General features: G+C 37.5%; 1 protein-coding gene across 2 annotated transcripts in view; it reads left to right on the top strand.

The window, feature by feature from the left end:
• The window catches only part of MTHFD1L (methylenetetrahydrofolate dehydrogenase (NADP+ dependent) 1 like), a 142794-nt gene that overhangs the window by 79218 nt on the left and 43406 nt on the right, over positions 1-20170 (top strand). For both annotated transcript variants that reach the window (XM_039346910.1, XM_039346911.1), the window contains 4 exons: positions 8871-9010; positions 11873-11914; positions 13934-14034; positions 18150-18327. In XM_039346910.1, the coding sequence (XP_039202844.1) occupies positions 8871-9010; positions 11873-11914; positions 13934-14034; positions 18150-18327 (461 nt within the window). The remainder of the gene's footprint in view (positions 1-8870; positions 9011-11872; positions 11915-13933; positions 14035-18149; positions 18328-20170) is intronic.

Below are 20170 nucleotides of genomic sequence, written 5' to 3' on the forward strand. Positions count from 1 at the left end.
TAAGACTCTAAAAGTTGCTTTATTGTGGAAGTAATATACAAAGCAATAAAATAACATAAAGTTTTCATTTCCTTGATGTTTCCTTAGCTCAGATCTTATAGTCCGGAGTGGCACTATTGATAACAGTAGGACCAATGCCAGTGAAATCATTAGCACAGTGATGTAGAGGAAGTGAATCTTTGGGCTAATTTCCAAAAGTCTTATTTCAATGAAATTTCATTTTTAAGAAATAAAATGCCAACTCATAGATTTAAACAAAGAATATAAGGAGGAAAACAAGTTTAATACTAAATTTTATGAATGCTATTGTACGCTCAGCAAGTGTATGTTTGTTTACATATCTCATTTATGCCTTACTTATCTTTCTGTGTGTACACTGCTATTTATAAATGAATGTAGTGGAGAAGATGAGCCCATAAAGGAAAAGCCAAGTCTCTTCTCCCACACAAAGCTCTTTAGGTCTTCACATCCGTTCTTGTTTCCTGTGCAGCTTTGTAGTACCTGCTGTCAATAGTTGTCTAGACTCTAGAATACCCATCTAGCACCTTCCCCCTAATCCCACTATGTGAGAGAGGAAGAGTTCTCAGAGTCTCTGCTGCCCTCCTGCTGATTGTTAGGTCTCAAATACAAAGGTTGGCATTATTTTAATAATGCTACCTCCTGGCCTTAATTATATGGGAATAGACATGTCAGCTTTTCACTCCCTTCTTAGTAGATAGACCAATAGCACAAGTTATGCAAAATCAGGCTTTGCATATAAGTTAAATAAGTATAGAAAAACATAAAAGTTTGTAAAAATCACAGAAGTTAGTATACAAAAAAAAACAAAAACCAGAAGAAGACCCTCTTCAAAGAAGAATAAAAAAAATACTAGAAGGAGGAATAAGAGCAGACACTTCCCGGAGTAGAAAGTTTTCTGGCTGAACAGCTGTAAACCTAAGCACCAATACTTTAAATGGGTCTTTGGGTCACATTAGGAACCTTTGGGTCACATTAGGAACCTGTGAAGAGTCCTGTGTTGTATTGAGACATGAGAATAATTTGGAAGGTCAGGAACAGTCAAATGATGTTTTCCTGGATTAAGCTTGGGGGGAAAGAAAGGTATTGAAAACACTTATCAGGTGACTATCACAATAATCTATCTGTCTGACAGTCAAGGCACCGTCCATAAAACTAAAATCTTGTTTAGTCAAAGCCCAAGGCTGTGCAAGAAAGAAACTGGGGCTATCTAGGAACTCTGAAGACAAATGGGGAAGACTTAGCAGAAGCTGACAGGCCAAAACAAAACAATCTTATTCTTTTCAATATGCAGCTTAAAGCAATGGGAGATCATCCAAAAGGAACTGTTAGTAAGACATGTATTGTTGCAGCTGACCATGCATTGTTACAAAGGCCTCGAGAAAAACCTGAGCATTATGATTGTGACAATAATAACAAGATCTGTTCCTGAATCAGAGCACCCAAGAATATAAAGTCAATCGTACAGATTTCATGCTATATAAGGCTTTCTCGAATAGGTCTGTCCTTGGAATTGTGCTGGGGAAAAAATATGTTCTATTATTGTAGCACAGGCTGCACAATAATAAGTGAATTGGGTTTGTTTCACAGTTTAGTCTCCTGTGACAACATTTTTCAAAATGTATAGCAACAGCAGCTGTTACATTCCCTGCCAGCTTGCAAAGATGCACGCTCCATAAGAAAAGCAAGTCGCAAGACAGAAGGGTTTCCCTAAAACTTAGCAACTTTCTAGTGTATGCCAAATGTTTTTAAAACCCCTTGAAGTTTGTCATATAAAAGAAAAAAAATTACTTTTTTCTTTTCAATGCTTTTTTTTTACTTGTGACCTTTACAAAATATTGATGAGTCAGAGTGTGAATTTTCTATTCTGTACATGTCTGGTACCAAATATTGATCATCACCATATCTCATTATAATTTATAGACCTAATATACAACACTTCCACAGATTTTCCACATAGCAAAGTCAGTCAGTTCAGTCAGTCAGTCTGTCTGTCTGTCTATCTATCTATCTATCTATCTATCTATCTATCTATCTATCTATCTATCTATCTATCTATCTATCTATCTATCTATCATAGCTTCACTAGAAGTGCCTCTGGGCAGTCTACAGTAATAAAGTAAAATATGAAATAAATATTATAAAAAACAATGTAAAATATGAACAATCGTTATTAAAAATTTAAATATTATAAAATATAGTAGACAAACCACAACCAAAGATACTAAGTATATAAATCACATATTAACCACAGTTAGAGAGCCACTTGTGCCCTGTAACCAGGTTTTGAGGGAGTTCCTGAACATTAACAGGGATGAAGGTGGGAGAATATTCCATAAGGCGGGTGCTGTAGATACCTTGACAATGGTACCTGCAGCATGCCCTCTCTGCCGAATCTAAGGGAACAGGCTGCCGTAATAGGGAAAGATATACTTCCCATGACATGAAGGATTTTAAAGATCAAAATCAGCAATGTGAATTGGATCTGGAAACAATCTGGCAGCCAGTGCTGCTGGTTGAGTAGAGGTGTGACATGTGCTGTTCTCCGAGACAAAGATAACTTTCTGCTCCACTGTATCAGCTGAAACTCATAGAGCTAAATAGAAAATTGAACTAACACAGAGAAATTCTTTGTCAGCCATAGGCAAAATATTCTAGATCTCTTCTTTCCTTCCTTCCGTCCTTCCCTCCCTCAGATTTAGCACACTGTCAAAAGAGCTACTCTTCTCATAACTTATTCCTATCAGTTCACAAAATAAAGGGATTCTCCAGTTCAAGTTAGATATGCAGGAGGCAGGAAATGGTAGCAGCTGGTTCTCCTCCTCCTCCCTTGCTTGATTTGTGCAATTTATCTTCATATAAAAAGCAAAAGTGAATGAGAAAATTCAAGGGCAAATCAACCATTAATTGGGAAGCAGGTAGATATTTGTGAATAAGGCTAGAGTTGGGCATGCATCTGAAATTCCATATGAACTGTCAAGGCATCAGTTTGGAGTTGGAAATCAGCTTTCTCATCCAACTACATTTCATTAGAGCAGTGGTTCTCAACCTGTGGGTCGGGACCCCATTTGGGGTCGAATGACCATTTCACGGGGGTTGCCAAACAACGCAGTCTGCCATTTTTTTCCCTTTTCCTTAGCTGTGCTACTCCCTTTTATTCTATTGTCTTTTGAAAGCCAATAGAATAGATTCTCTTGAATAGAGTCTAATTCTATTGGCTTTCAAAAGCCAATAGGAATTGTCCAGGCTGTCTCTGCCTTGCTGAGGCCGCCAAAAGTTCCATTCTGCAAACGGTGCTGCACCAGTTGAGTAGTCCTCGACTTACGACCAGTTGAGTAGTCCTCGACTTACGACCGGTTGGGGGTCGCAGCATTAAAAAGGTTGAGAACCACTGCATTAGAGGATCATTGGTTCACCTTTATGGATAATCTCTTGGAGTTCTATAGTAATTGCTTCCATCTCACACAAAAAAGTTTATTTACAACATCATTGAAAATTATGTAATATTCAATCTGGCAATGTTATGATGCCTCTCATTGTTTCCTATGTTGATAAATTAATGCAAGGCTTCATTTTGCAATTGAAACAGTAAGAAATCCCCATTTCTATAATGATTACATGGCATAGAATAAATACTTTGTCCACACTGTTCTATCAGCTGAGTAGGATCTCTTCTGCAGTAAGAGATTTACAGTAAATATATGGAGAATCTCTTAGTATTTAGTTTCCTCCCCACCCAATGGCAATTGAGCTATCAAAACATTGCCCCACTTTGATTAAGACCAAATTACATATAATTATTAATCAACCACAACACCTTTTTGACAATAAGTTATGGAAAACTGCTTGTAGTTCACCGGAATGCTGATAAAATCTATCGTTTTAGGTCACATACTAATCCAACTATCAATTAACAGAAATTCTTTGGACAAAAAATCCAAGTTATTTTTTGTATAGACAGAAAGATAGTTCAGGTGATGGTACAAAGTAGTGACAGAAAAAATCATACATTGGGATTTGTTTTTCAAGGAAAATATATTTCAGGACTTATGGAATCATTTTCAAAGTTTTTAACTCAAAAATTCCCAAAAAACAAGACCCCTCTGCCATCAATTTTTACCAATCAAGAAGAGCAAAATTAGACTTGGAGGCTTCATCCAGCTTTGGAGCTAGAGATTGCTCACCCTAGACAGGCAGACACTGATTGTAAATCTATTACAGGTAGTCCTTGATTTATGACCACAATTGATCCCAACATTTCTGTTGTTAAGTGAGATATTTGTTAAGTGAATTTTGCGCCATTTTACGACCTTTCTTGCTTCAGTTGTTAAGTGAATCACTGCAGTTGATAAGTTAGTAACACGGTTATTAAGTGAATCTGGCTTCCCCATTGACTTTGCCTGTCAGAAGGTCATAAAAGGTGATCACATGACCCCAGGACACTGCAACCGTCATAAATATGAACCAGATGCCAAACATCTGAATTTTGATCATGTGATCATGGGGGTGCTGGAAAGGTTGTAACAGTGAAAAATGGTCATAAGTTACTTTTTTCAGTGCCGTTGTAAAATTGAACGGTCACTAAACAAACTGTTGACAGTCAAGGACTACATAATTGAAAACAAATATTAATGTGTCACTTACTTGAACTGCTCTCTCAATCCCCTCCCTCTCTCTCCTTTTCCCTCCAAAATTGTTATTTTAAACCAAAAAGAGCTTCAGAGAACAGTACATTTGAATGAGGAGAGGATGAGATTTGGTGCAGTCTGTGTAATCATCCTCTGTAATTCCATGCAGGCCCTATCCCTCTAGAGCCCAGCTGCTGTTCTTGGAAAGGCTTGCTCATTTATCTCAAAATGTTGAATAGTTTGAATCCTCAAACACCATTCTATAAAGATAAAGTAATGCATGTAAATTATATATGTCTTTTTTTCCTTCCAGCCCAGGTTTGTATGATTTAAAACATGCATTATAGGACCACAAGCATCTGAAATATATTAGAAATTTACAGAGCAGAGCAAGTTTATGGAGTCATTTGGAACACGTGGAAAGATCTGAGAGTACTACATTCCACAATTGCTCATTTAGGAAGAGATGTGGGGTCATGTTGTAAAAACATCTAGTTCATTTACCCTTGCTGTTCTAACAAAAAAAATGTGGCATCCTTTCAGATGGATCTTGATCTATCCTGGTTTATTTTGGCAGCTGTTGTGTTTAGCAATGTGCTCTTTTACAAGAAACATTGAGCCTTGCTCCCCAACCAAAATGCCTTGGATCCCTGGGGTTAAAGTTCATGTGCTTCTGTAACTTTGAACTCCATAGTTTCCTTGCTGACAGCTGCAGAAGGAGAACTATGTTTACATCGTAGAATTATATGGCCACCAGCAATTCAGAATTTCCATTTCCTCTTGCATTGTTCTGGAATTTGGCGTCCACTGTTCCATGTCCTAAAACTTAGCCTAGTGTGCATATTTTCTAGTGCTCTCTTCCAGTGTGCTGTTTTGGTTTTTCATTTTGATGTGTTGACCCTAAATGCTTACTGTGCAAAGATTTGTTTTATTGAAATCTGTTTATGAGATTTTTAATAGTAGATAATGTTCTTATCTGTTTCATTTTGTGTCCTTCCAAACAAAAATGTCTGGTTTTTTAAAGGACCCCTGCTATGTAAATGTTGATTATTGGATTCAGACCTCATATGGAACTGTGTTAAGCTATAACACAATTGCGGCTTTCTTCTATTTGTATATTGTTCTGAGTTTTAGTTTATAATTTAGTAGTCTGTAAAAATGCTTTCTAAAAGCATGTTCCATGTTAATAATTGCACTAAAAGTGTGGGTGATGTGTACCATAAATGCTGAATTGTCAGAATGTCTGGAGTTGTTTTTTTTTTTTAATTTCCCAGATAGTGTGAATGAGATTATATGCAGTCACATATGTTATCTACTTTAGTGTGGGGGGGAGGAAATAAAGGCATTTCCTTTTATTTGTCTTTCCTCCCCCATCTTCTCTCTCTCTCTCTCTCTCTCTCTCTCTCTCTCTCTCTCTCTCTCTCTCCACCTTAAGAAAAATAAACTTGGGTGTATATTCAGACATAAACACACACAGCTTTGTTAAAGGATTCTAATAACTGAGATAACCCAATAACAGGAGTCAAATGTAGTTTTCATTCTTGATGTTACTCTTCTTTCATATGGAGAGAAAACTCTTGTGGACCGCAAGAGCCTTCTTTTGGAACCCTGATTTTCGTTTACACAAAAGATACTCTTTCTATTTCACACTCCGCTCCTGGAAAGCAAAGAGGATGGTGTGAGAGCCAAGCTGAGCTAATAGGCTTACTTTGGTTTCTTCTCCTTATATGTAGAATTACACATAGCATGAATGCCTGAAGAGCTTTATACAAACACAGAGTCTTGAAACGGAACACTTATTTAGTTATATCTACATAACTAGCCTCCAGAGTTACATGATTATTAAACAAAGACTAGTTGGAATCATTTTTGTCCTACTGGCCTCTATCTGGTTATATTTTCATTGGCACTCTGATTTGCCAGTAGGAAATAATACAAAAGTGATTGTGTTGAATATTTGAGCACAAACAAGGGTCAAAGTACATGACTTTGGCACATGACTTTATCTTTACATTTACTCTCTGTTTTATTTCCTTTGCAGTTGGTTACCTTCATCCTAGTGGCCTTTATACCGCATCCTGTTTCCTTCCTCTCCACTAGTCAGAGTGTCTGTACTCTTGATTTTGTGTTTGTCAGACTTATGATGTTTTCAGTCCCCAGATTCATTGCATTAAATATTTTTGATGCTTTGTACCTCAGTTTTTCCCAATTCAAGCTAAAGTAAATGAGGAAACAAGTAATAAAATTAAAAGATCCAAATGTGAATTGGCTGACTGGATTTTTTTTTACCTAAAATCTTATATTCATTTGTTTTCTGAAAATAACTGTAATTTAAAATGTGCAGTAATAATGTTTTCTTTAAATTATATATGGATTGTAAGTAAATATCAGTTCACTGATGAACCATAAGCACATTTTCCTTGGATCATATACAGTAACGGCAACTATTTACTTACATGGAATACTACTGTGGTTCATTATCTGATCAATATTACTTAATTATGTTTCATCTGTTAACTATTTTAATACTATTTTTAATATACATTTTAAACTTATCATTACTGGGGTAGTCGATGTATTATTACAATAATAGAGGTGTGAATGTAATATCATGTGATTTGTCTTTTAGTATATGTGATATTAGTTTGTTTCACTTTATAATTGCTCTTTTAATTGAAAAAAATCATTGACTAAATAAATAAATACTATGTCCTCATACTTATGTTTAGAGTATGAGAGTAAGTGACACATTAATATTCATATCATATCTTTTATTCAGGAGCGATTAGTCTGTTTGTAAAATAATGTAATCTTGATGGAGGAATAGAGAAGAAAAAACAGCAACTCAGTCCTGGGAAAGTATGAGAAAGAAACTCAAAATAACCCTGCTTTGAATCAGTTTGGTATAAAACGGAGTGGAAAGAAAATCTGACAAGCTTTCAAGATTCTGTTGTTACATTCTACAACAATAAACAATGTTCCCATAATCTGTTTTCTGAACTGATCTGGCTTAAAAGGCTGACATTGTTTTTACGACAGTTTCTTTCTAGTGCTTTCTATATATCATGCAGTGTATAATCCTGATGAAGATTAGAATCCTTTGCATATGAGTTCAGAGTTGATGGGTAGGTGTGTCAAAATTGGCAAGATGGCAGACAGAGCAATTGCAGCCCATTCTGAAGATGCAATGTTGACATGTGTAGAAAAGGAGCGGAGTTTGCACTGTGATGCCTCATCTGCCATTTTGTCAATTATGAAACTCTCCAAAGTTAGTGGGAGGTCACACTTACAGCAAGAATTCTGTGACGTGGCTTTAGGTAAGATTCTCTCTTGGCTGCAGGCCTTCAGCCATCAATATAAGACCTTTTCAGAACTAATGGCATGAAGTCTTCACCAAAGAATAATAGGTTAGATCCTTGCTTGGAGCAGATGCATTAAAATCAGTAAATTGTATTAATTTTTATTAATAAGACCCTTTGGTTTCAATAATTCTGTTTAAAACTTAACTAGATTCCAGCTGATGTATGAGAGGTACTTTTAAGGCAGTTTATTGTGTGAACATTTTGTTCCTGATCATGTAAAGATTTTCCAAACTGCGTGAAGATTTGGTAAAGCCTCTGACTTGTGAAAGTGGACTGAAGTGGCAGCCATTGTGCAAAAGAAGTTTCTCAATATGTAGAAAGAGCTTTCTAATCTGAACTTGAGAATGTGTGTGCTTCAGGCAGTAGCTAAAGTTTGGTTAAAAAAAAACCCCACTCTCTGTGCAGGCTTGTTGTGGTGGTGGGAAAAGAGAATAAAAATCTATATATGTTTTTCTGAAGGAAAAATGGAGTACAAATCTAAGAAGTAAACAACAAATAACTATTTGCATTAAGTAATTATTTGGCTGTATAATACCAAAATTGCTCTAGTAACACATTTTAACAGTTGGAGGATTTTTTTTCCTTAGGAATGGGTACATGATATATGGCATTGTGTAAATGTGTACAATACATTTTTTTTTTAAGGCATTGATTGAAATTTCAAGTGTGGGAGAATCTCCAATCTCTTCTTTAAAACTAAAGGCACTGCCCGTTCCTATGAAAACATGGTCATTCATGATGAAGTATCCTGCACAGATGAAGTTACTTGTGTATATACTGAACTGTTGACAGTCCTCAAATAGCAACATATCCTGGGTTCATTGATCCACGTTAACTTAAATTAACCCTTTATTCCCAACAGTAACTGAAGCCGGTTTCGGTGCTGATATTGGGATGGAGAAATTCTTCAACATCAAATGCAGAGCTTCTGGCTTGATTCCCAGTGTGGTTGTGCTTGTGGCTACAGTGAGGGCTTTGAAGATGCATGGAGGGGGGCCAAATGTAAGTGTCTCTACCTCTCAAATAAAACAGAGAATAAATCTTCAGAACTCCCTACTTTTTAAACAGCTTATCATTTGAAATATGTATAAACATTTCAGTTTTAGAACTGGTTGAAATGACTCCTAGCGCATTGCAAGCCAATTAACAGTCTCATCCTCTGTATTATCAAGAGACAATAGTTTTAAAGGTATTCAAAGGAAGGAGGCTCTCTACAGGGCTTAAGAAATTTGGGAACTGGAATCAAATCTGCTTGCTATTTTTTTTACTTTTTTTTTTTAACCCTTGAAGTTCATCCTTCACATTGCAATAACTGGCTTATGGTCCCACAGTTTGAACTATCACCCATTGCTAGTTCCTAAGTCTTTTTCCTACATCCCCCTAATTATTTCCTTATTTGAGTCAACTATGGGTACATTCCAATCAAAGCTAAGAACTTTGATCTGTTAAATTCATTGGGAGGGAATTATTAATTGTATGGAATTTAAAAGTACTCAACTTGACTAAATTGCACCCTGTTTCTTTATCTTTTTTTTTAAAAAAAATTCTGATTGTAGCAATATATTAAACCCTATATTTTCTGTCTTCCCTCCCAAAATTTTTGTATTACTTTCTGTTCTCACAGCCTGTCACCCAGGCATGCAGTCTGGCTTTTATCTTTTGATTCCTTACTTTTTTCTTTCATTTAATTTTAATTTCTTGTTTGAGCTTGATCCTTCCCCTCCTCCTCTTTTTCCCCAAGGTTTTTCAAATTTCTACGCCACTGGATGCTGATGTTTAACTACAAGTACTAATTGTTCCAAGATTATATGCTAACTACTTTGGTTATAATCCATCAGTGCCTTTACACCTTTATACATGTCTTGTTTCTATTTTTGCTATTCTCATTCTTCACTCTTAAAGCTACTATACTGTATATGAGCTGCAAAAAGTTGGATGATGCCAAAGAATTATCGAAAACTCTTAACTCTGCTACCATTTAGTGATTGCCCAGATTTGTCCAATGGCAATCTTTCACATTAATACTTTAACATCATGCTAAAAGTACCACAAGTTTTGGTTTTTGCATCCTTATTTTTAAATCTTTTAACCTTCCCTCCCCTCCCCATTGAAAATATTAATATTTTGCAAATGTGCCTTGTTGCTTCCATTTTGGGAAATATAAAATTCATTCATCTTGGTATAATGCAGCTGCAATATGCTATTCTGGGATGCAGCCTTAATATTTGTACTATCTTCACTTCTTTGGGGTACAGACTCAGTTAAAAAATATCAATGATTCTGTATCTGACAACCCTTGTTTGTTTGTTTGTTTGTGAAATGCATTTCTTTGAGACCTCAAGGAGACTGCACAATCGATTTTTTTAAATCATAGTTTCACCAATTTTTCACTAAATAAGATATTCAGTTTAAGCAAGAAAAACAACTGACCAACTGAACTAAATGTTTTCCCCAGAACTTTTTCAGTTCACCCTCCAATGTAAAGATTTGTGTTCTTTTCTTTTATCTTTTCTTTTCATTTCATTTTTTTTCCTGTATTTCCACTGAACTATTGCCAGGTGTAGTTTACTAGACTTATACTTCTTAGTAATTGTTTTTGAGTAATAGGATTATTTAGGATTTGGCAAGAACATGATTTCTTAGTAGGAAGCTGGAATTTATTAACTGGATTGACATATTATAATAAGCTGTTAGGCTGATTTTAAAGGGCTTGTGTGATGGGCAAACAGAATTAGGGACTGTCATACCTAGGATTAGGCTATAAATCACAGTTTGAAGCTTTGGTTTATTGTTGTCTTTTCCGTTATGAACTCTGGCTTTGTGAATGAGCAAATGAAAGGAATATAGTTTGCCTCATTTGTTTTTGTGCCCACTGAAACTTCTAACCAGTTCACAGAATATAATCCAAGAGCAGAAGTTCCTTAACCTTCCCTTCATATGGTTTCTCTTGCTCAGCTATATTTTTCTTAAGTTGATTTAATCACATAGGACAGTGGTGACGAACCTATGGCACGGGTGCCAGAGGCGGCACTCAGAGCCCTCTCTGTGGGCACACGTGCCGTCACCCCACTCCTAGGCCTTCAGCTGGGTTTTATAAAACCTTTTCACTTTAGGCCTCCGCCGCCTTGTACAAAAAAAAAAAAAAGGTTCAATCAATCAGTCAATTTTAACTTCTCGTGGGAAAAAAAAGATCTTACAAAATTGGAATTGATTGATTGAACTTTTTAGTCCTACCCAGTCTGCCATTACCACCGCAGCTACACCCACCCAATGGGCTCTGCCCACCCGGCACCCGACGATGCATAAGTGGGTTTTGGGTTGCAGTTTGGGCACTCGGTCTCCATCACTGAAATAGGATATCTGATTGATGACATGAATTGGAGCAGAGATAGGAACCAGGGGAGTACTTCTCAAGGCAGAAAGAAGGATCTGAGACTTCCTCCTACAATTGTTTCTTCTTCAAATTCCCATTGGGTTAGAAAAAATCATTTTCTAGCACAGAAAGTATGTTAATTATTAAGTACTCTAACTTAAAAACATTCATTGAAATAGCTGTATCTTCAGATTAAAAACTAAGATTCAGAACTTGAGTCTAGTATTATCTACAGTAGTTGCAAAATACTAGAGATTTGTTTAGTCAGACATACAATAGTACAAATTTAAGGGGAAAAGCACTATTCCAAAATCCCCATATTAAAATCCTGGTAATTAAAAATATATGTACAAAGTAACATTAATAGTTTTTATGTAAATATTCAAATAAAAATTTTGCACGGTTTCTCTATTCTAGAAATCATGATGATCACATATTTTAGGTGCATCTAAATGTTTGGCTATTCTTTAATTATTTGTTTGTAATTTCAGGTTATAGCTGGTGCACCTCTTAAGAAAGACTATACAGAAGAGGTGAGAACATTATATTAAAATCCATTTCTTAGAAATATTTTCCCTAAATAGCTATTACTAAATGGCTTAATCCAATGTATTGAAATGTCTTTTTCTCCCAATGCCATCCAACTCATATAAAAAGGTTACCTAGAAAAGTCCTCCTTATAATTCTAGAAAATACAATTCACAATGCTAAGACTGGGAATATTTGTTTATTTGTTCAAATATTTTGTTCAATTACATTTTGTAAGCTTCCAACTATAGGCTGACCTGAAGCAGTTAGGAACAACTCGGGAATACTAGTGGTATCTTTATTGTAAGGCTACATTAATCAAATGTTAACTTGCCTTTTGTAACTTTTGTTTATATTATTTTTAAGGGGTGATGGTAATAGTATGATGATTTATTTAAAACTGTTCTTATTGTTTGCTTGTAAATTGTTTGGGGTTTTACTAGGAGGAAGAAGATGGAAATTAAATTTGGTATTTAAACAAACTTGTCTCTGGAATATCACCAGCTTTTTAATGGCAAAAAATAACAAAGTCAGAGGTTCTGAATATGGTTGTGAGTTGCTTAAACCAGAGGTCACTAACCTTTCTTGGGGAAAGGGAGGGGAAAGTATTTTTCACATGCACATGTGAGCACGTGCATGACGCAAAAGGGGTGGGGCTAGCACCCATGTGATACTCACTAGCCCTGCTCCATTCTTGCATGGTGCAGAGCCCCATTTCCATGCTTTGCAATGCAGTGGCAGCCTGTTTTCATGCCCCAAGGCATGGCGGCGGTCTGTTTTTGCATGGTGTGGCAGCATCCCATTTTTGTGCTTTGTGGCATGGCGGCAGCCCATTTTTGCACCTCACGGAATGGTGTCATCCCATTTTTGCTCCTTATGGCATGGTGGCATCCTGTTTTCACCCCCCCCCCGAGGCATGGCAGCGTCCTGTTTTCATGCCCCGAGGCATGGCGGCAGCCCATTTTTGCACCTCACAGCACGGCGGCAGCCCATTTTTGCATGGCATAGCGGCAGCCCATTTTCGCACCCTGTGGCACAGGGGCAGCCCATTTTTGTGCCTCATGGCACAGTGGCATCCCTTTTTTGTGCTTTACCACACAGCGGCATCCCATTTTTGCACCTCGCGGTGCGGCTGAGTCCCATTTTTGCACCTCATGTTGCGGCAACAGCCTGTTTTTGTGCCTCGTGGCTCCAGCCTGTCCCGTGGCCAGTTGGCCATGGCCCACTACCAGGCTGCAGCCCACAGGTTATGGACCCCTGGCTTAAACAATTAGCTGTGAAAGGATAATACTTCTTATCTTTCAGAAACAAGCACTTGTATTCACATAATCCATTGCTAGAATTTCTCTTCTCTGTTTTCACACACTATTTTTTTGTTCCATTCAGATTCCAAGGTTGATTTTTTTTTTTTACTAACTATTTACTGCAAGTCCATGTGGTCAAGGATGTGAATTCACTCATACATCTTGATCAGCCAATAATAGCACTAAAAATATTGCTATGTAGATATTATCAGTGAATATAATTTCATTTATGTATCAACCATAGTAGACTTGTAAGGTTTTCAATAGAAGCAGTTTCACATTCTAGTCCATAATCAAGTATCCCCTCAGTTGTGGAAATTAACTTTGGGCCAGTCACTGTCTCAGCCCAATCTACTTCAAAAGATTGCTGGTACAGGAATAAAATGAATGGAGATCCCTATGTAAGTCACTTGTCACTTCTAGAAGGTAGAAAGATATAAATCTAATGAATAATTATATCACAGGAAAGAAGGTAATTAATATATAAGAGGGAGATGGGCAATTTCTATTCAATTTCCCATTCCGTTTTTTTCCTCTTAGCACATTTACATTTTTTTATAGGGAGTTTGACAGGCATTTCTGTTTAAGGTAATTGGACATAAGAACTAATGTAGGTAGACAGAAATTCATTGCACTGATCCATATTGTATATTAAGTGCACAGTAATAAAACAATAACAAATTTATATTTGTTGTTGGTTTTCTTTCATTCCCCATACAGAATCTCAAGCTGGTGTCGGATGGTTGCAGCAACTTGCTGAAGCAAATTCAAATTACCCAGCAGTTTGGGGTTCCTGTGGTTCTGGCGCTTAATGTTTTCAGGTAAAATAATTTGTCTCTTCTGCACCTAAGAAAAAAGAAATTATGAGCATTATTTCTATGCGAACTAGATTCTATCTTATGTTTTTTCCTCCGAAATCAATTTTTTATTAATTAACTATTATGAGAGGTTGTGTGTGGATTGGTTGCCGGTATTGCCTCATTGAAATATAATTTCAGCATTAAAGAATTGAGGAGACATTGATATGAAAGTCAACAGATGAGCCTAAACAACAGATATGGCAATAGAAGTGATGAAGAAAAGGCAGCCCAACGGATGTAGAAATAGAGGAACTGAGAAGAACTGAGGCAATTAGCAGCTTCCTGACTATTTGGGAGATATTCAGCCCTCACCATATCACAGACATTCAAGGTTTTACCCATGAGAAAGTTTTTTGCAAGTATATATAAAATTCAAATTTCTAACTTAACTTTGACCATCACAAAGTGGACACTGTAGAATGGGATTTTGAAGTAAACCTGTTTTCAACTTCCTCTGTTTTCTTGAGACTAATGGCATCCTTAGCATAATTCAGTTATGCCAAAACTCAAGTGCAGAGACTCATTGAGCAACTACCACCATTACATTCTTGCATTCCAATGCCTGATGCAAGTAGGTAAGGCAGGGTATGGTGATGCCATCATGCACATGTTGTGACTTTTAGTCTCTTCCCCTTGCCCTTCCTTTTCCCCTCTCCCTTACAGACATCCATCCTGAACGTCTTACATTTATTTCAACCGTAAGATGAGAAGTGTATTGAAAATGTGATATGTTGATCATCAGTCCTTTCTTTTTACATTATTTATTTTCTTAAATTTGTAATTTGTTTAATGATACCTTATAGCAGTGGTGGCGAACCTATGGCACAAGTGCCAGAGGCGGCACTCAGAGCCCTCTCTGTAGGCACATGCGCCGTCGCCCCAGTCGTAGACCTTCAGCTGGGTTTTATAAAACCTTTTCCTTTAGGCCTCCGCTGCCATGTGCAAAAAAAAAAAAAGGGGGTTCAATCAATCAATTTCAACTTCTCGCAGGGAAAAAAAAGATCTTGCAAAGTTGGAATTGGTTGATTCAACTTTTTAGTCCCACCCAGTCTGCCGTTACCACCGTAGCCACACCCACCCAGTGGGCCACGCCCACCCAATGGGCCACACCCACCCAATGGGCCACACCCACCCGGGATTCGACGATGCATAAGTGGGTATTGAGTTGCAGTTTGGGCACTTGATCTCTAAAAGGTTCACCATCACTCCCCGATAGTTTATATTAAAAGCCATTTCTGAAAAAGGAACAACCTATCTATCTGAATTATTTGCTTGGAATTTCCCCATGTTTTAAAAAAGCTCAAAGCAGCCTCGAAGAGACTGAAGTGATTGGGGCTGCATTCTTCTGTGCATCATGCTTTCATTTTTCCTGAAGCTATTCTTTGCTAATAGTGAATGTCTGTTAACTATTCAATTTGTAGAAAGAGATGGAACATTTATTTTAAGGTATGCATGCAGAATTTTGTTTTCTTTTTGCAAGTCTGTGTTCGTTACATATATTGCCTCCAAAATCGAAGAGCTATGCAATTATCTTGTTCTGAGTTTTCTGCTAAAAAAGAAAACTGAGCATCTGCTTTGATTGGCTATACAAATTTTTGGACTTCAGGCTTGATGGTAGCTCTTTCATCCAGCCATCTGTTGAATGCATCCAGTTAAATACCAGTTCCACAGGTTCTTTTTGATTATACAGGTGTTGATAATCTTCTAAAGTACAGAATAGTTGTCCAAATGCTTAAAATGACAAATCTTTCATTGAGGCATAGTTCTTCTCATTAAGATAATAATATCCTAATAATAATTATTTTTAATATCCTAGTAAATACCTAATAATAATTAGGATAATATACTAATACTAATGACACCAATATGTATACAGAAAGATCCTTTTTTAAAAGCTGATGAAAACCATGCTGAATTTATTTAATAATAATAATGGCAATAAAAGTAGAAATTCCAGTAATGATACTTGAGACAAGAAGTCCCACCCTGTAAGTAATAATGCCAGACATTAGTTATATCCAGTCCTGGAGATAGGTCTTATGGGAAAAAAAGTTGAAATTGACCTGAAATGAGTACATCTGTCTCACAAAGAAGTAACTACGGTGATCAGTCACATACAAGATATGAGAAGAGAAAACACCTTTATATTCTTTCCTAATAAATTTGAACAGCCTCAAGTTAGAGCAGATTAAAAACCAATACCATGTAGTTCATAATTACTTTTATTATAACTGCTATAGTAACAGACTCTTGTGATTCTGAATGTGCTTCCCCCCCTCCCTCCCACTTGTGCAGATCAATTCTGCCTATGATCGATGAATATTAACACAAATGAAATAATCCAATAAATATTTTGGGGGGCAGAATGGACTCTGCTGCTGAGATTAATTTATTCTGTGAGAGGGCCCGTATTTTCTCACATTATTTTCTTGGCCCAGGCTTAAGCCCCTCTTATCAAACCATTGCCTTGATAGCAGCTCTTTCTCCGGTCCTTTAAGGCCATTCTTTATTCTCTCTACAGTTATGTACCATCCAGTCAGTGTCAAGTCTTAATGGCCATGAAGACAGAATTTTCTCCAGTATGATCTGTCCCTAATCTAGTCCTTCAGGTCTTCCAAAGGTGAACCATCTCCACTGTAACCGAGTCCATTCTCCTTGCTGTTGGTCATCCTGGTTTGCTTTTTCCTTCCACATTTCCCATCATTAAAGCCTTCTCCAGAATTAAGGAGAGAGGCTAATTTTAAATATTTTGTTTACTTCTTACATGCAACCAGTCAAAATAATATTCAGAACAAACTTTCAATTATATCAAAGAAACCCCTTCAGCATAAAAATATTTCTGTGTATTGTACATACTGAAGGTTTTCGGGGAAAAGGTGATGGAAGGTGAGTCAGGTCTGAATGGGAAGAAGTTGAAGTTCAAGTCAGCCTTAAAAGCTCTACCTGTGATTTGGGATCCATTCCTCCAGGGGCTAATTCTTATTTAATTAAGAGGAACAGGAAAACTACTAGGAATTGGATGATCAGATTACGCAAGCAGTCAGGTGGAGGGTGGGGGAAAAGAAAAGAAATATCAGCTTCTGACCTTTACAGCAAACCAGTGTCTATTGCTATGATTAATTTGTAGGTATTGGTAGATATTTGAGCTCATCGTGTGTATATAAATTATTTTGCTCTTGCTGGGATTGCTTACCTGTCATGACATTGAAAATAAGATCGTGCAAGGTTTGTATGCATAAGTATCCAATGATATTTATTAATAGAATTAATCTACCCAAATCTACTATTGTCATCCATTTTTGAGCATGGAGAACTTTTAAGTATATATGATCAGAGCCCCTTTAAAGGGGCCACAGCATATGGAGCTGGTCCAGAAAGTGCCTCTTCACAAGTGGAATAGCAGGCAAAAGCAAGCTATAGGTACCTGAGTTGTTGTTGTTGTTGTTAATTGTGAAGTCGTGTCCGACCCATCGCGACCCCATGGACAATGTTCCTCCAGGTCTTCCTGTCCTCTACCATCTTCTGGAGTCCATTTAAGTTCACACGTACTGCTTCAGTGAGATACCTGAGTTATGTGCATACAACCCTATATAGCAGGGTTTTGAGGTAGAGAGGCCCACCCAGAGGCAAATAGCTGCTAAGCAAAATTTTCCTCCATGATGAATGGTGCTGTCAGCAAAAAGGTCTATTTCCTCTAAAGCAGGGGTCCACAAACCCTGATCCGTGGACCGGCACTGGCCATGGCATGCCAGAAACTGGGCCACTCAAACAAGCGAAGCCCCATCCATGAGATGCAGGCAACATGCAAAACCACGGCCCCTCTGCTCTGCGAAAAAACCTCTCTCCACAGAAACGGTCCCTGGTGCCCAAAAGGTTGGGGGCTTCTGTTCTAAATCACACTGCCCTTCTTCCTCCACTGCCATTCTGCAAGAGTCCATCTGTGATATTACTCTAGATCTGGGTGGAAGGTTGCAAACCTGATGTTGCATTGAACCCCCAAATTCCTTAAGCCAACCCGGCTTATGATTAATGAATACTACCGCAAATGAAATAATCCAAAACTATTTTGTTGGCAGAACGGACTCTCCTGCTGAGATTAATTTAGTCTGTGAGATGGCCAAACAGTTTGGAGCTTTTGATGCAATCCCTTGCCGGCACTGGTCAGAGGGGGGCAGAGGAGCTATGGAGTTGGCTGAAGCTGTAAAGAGAGCTGCTAACCAAAAGAGCAACTTCAGATATCTCTATGACCTGGAGGTAAGCAAGGTTGGAAGAGGGAACATGTGACGAAGCCTGTATTCACTCAGTCATTATATCTAGCAGTACCTAAAGTGTGTGTGTGTGTGTGTGTGTGTGCGCGCGCGTGCACATACATAGAGGCACATGCATATGCCTTTGAGTCAGGTTTATTCTTGGTGACTGCCTTGACAAATCCCTGCAATATTCTTGCAAGCTTTTTCAGAAATGGACTCTTCTATTTTGAGTTCAGATCACTATTTTGAAACTACCATAATGGTTGAAACAGACCACTTCAACTGTAAAACAACTGTTTTGGTCTCAAAATGGGGCATTTCAAATTGGTAATGGTTTGAATTAAAACATTTTGCACACCCTTTTTAGTAAATACCTTAAACACTGCTTTTTTTCTAAAAAAAAAAAAAAAAAAAGGTGCCGGAACTCACACATATCATACAACCCACCTTGCCTACCCTACAAGGCTCCATCCCAAAAAGGTGCTGGAACTCCGTTCTGGGCGTTCTATGAGGGGAAAAAAGCCCTGATCTTAAATGTCCCTTTCCACACTTACAGTATGTAGCTCAAGTGTGTTTCCGTTTAGGATAATATTTTGCATATGCATAAGATCTTTATATTCCCCTTCATCCAACTGCCAAAAGTCAAAAAGAAACTTTCATTTTTTTTCAAATCCTTTTTTTGATAGCAGCAATATGAGATGTAATGTGAAATACTATATATTTCTTCAGAGATTGGTGGTGTGTGTGTGTTGCACTCACGAGGAATAAAATGGGAAGCATTCTGATTGAGGTTGTGCTTCAAAGAACTCTGCAAGATCATACCAGAGAAGAGGAGACTTTTCCACCTGCTTTTTCTGCTGCAGCCTCTCACATGCATTCTGTGCAACTCCTCAAAAGCATAAGAGTTATTATGCTAGAGATGTATTTAAATGGAGAATTGGCAAAAAAAGAAACAACCACTCTTTTCACATAGGATTAGGGTACCATCCTTCCTATTCCCAGCCAACAATTCTCTTTTTTGTAAAGATCTGTGTAGGTAAACATATAAACAAATACGTCTCCTTCACATGTTTTTAAAATTTGTTGCTGGTGTGATCTGTAGTTGACACTCTTGTCAGCTCCAAGGAATTTTGTAACACAATCATCTCATGCATTATTCTAAGATGTACATATAGAACCCCCTTGTGTTATTTATTATTCATTTTCCATGTGATAAGTTACTACTTAACAAAAGTTCATGTCACACTATTGGCTCCCAGTTCATATTATTATCCAGTGTTTATATAATAAGACAATGATGCTGTGTGAGCCTTGGAGAAGCATATTCAGCTTAGATATTATATCACTTATGTGGCAAAGAGAAAAGAGTAACCATCCTTTTCATTCTATGATTGGGTTGCCTTCACACACCGGTAAATCTACGTATGACCACCCTTTCTGAAGAACTGTAGCATCTTTATTCTTTTGCTGCTGTAATTAGAAAAGTCCCACGAGATCGGCTACAAAGAGATGATTTAGTGTGAAGCTTGAATTAGTTTAGGAGTTTTGTAAAATAGCATTCTTGAAAGATGCTGCATATATGGGATGGTCTATGAGTATCTACCGTGTTTCCCTGAAAAAAAGACCTGATCTTACTTTTTTATTTTATTTTTTTGCCTCCAAAAAAGGCACCAAGTCTTAACTTTGAGGGGGGGGGTGTCTTTTTATTGCCTCACCTTGCGCATGTTGCCCCCAGCCTCCATTTCGCCATCAGAGGCCTTTAGGAAATGCCTCTGCAGCCGAGAATCAAGCTGCAGATACAATCTGGAACTCAGTTCTCTGCTGCAGAGGCCTTTCCGGAAGACCTC

Source organism: Crotalus tigris, unplaced genomic scaffold (genome assembly GCF_016545835.1).
Source record: "Crotalus tigris isolate CLP2741 ecotype Arizona unplaced genomic scaffold, ASM1654583v1 scf7180000018030.5226217, whole genome shotgun sequence".
NCBI lineage: Eukaryota > Metazoa > Chordata > Lepidosauria > Squamata > Viperidae > Crotalus > Crotalus tigris.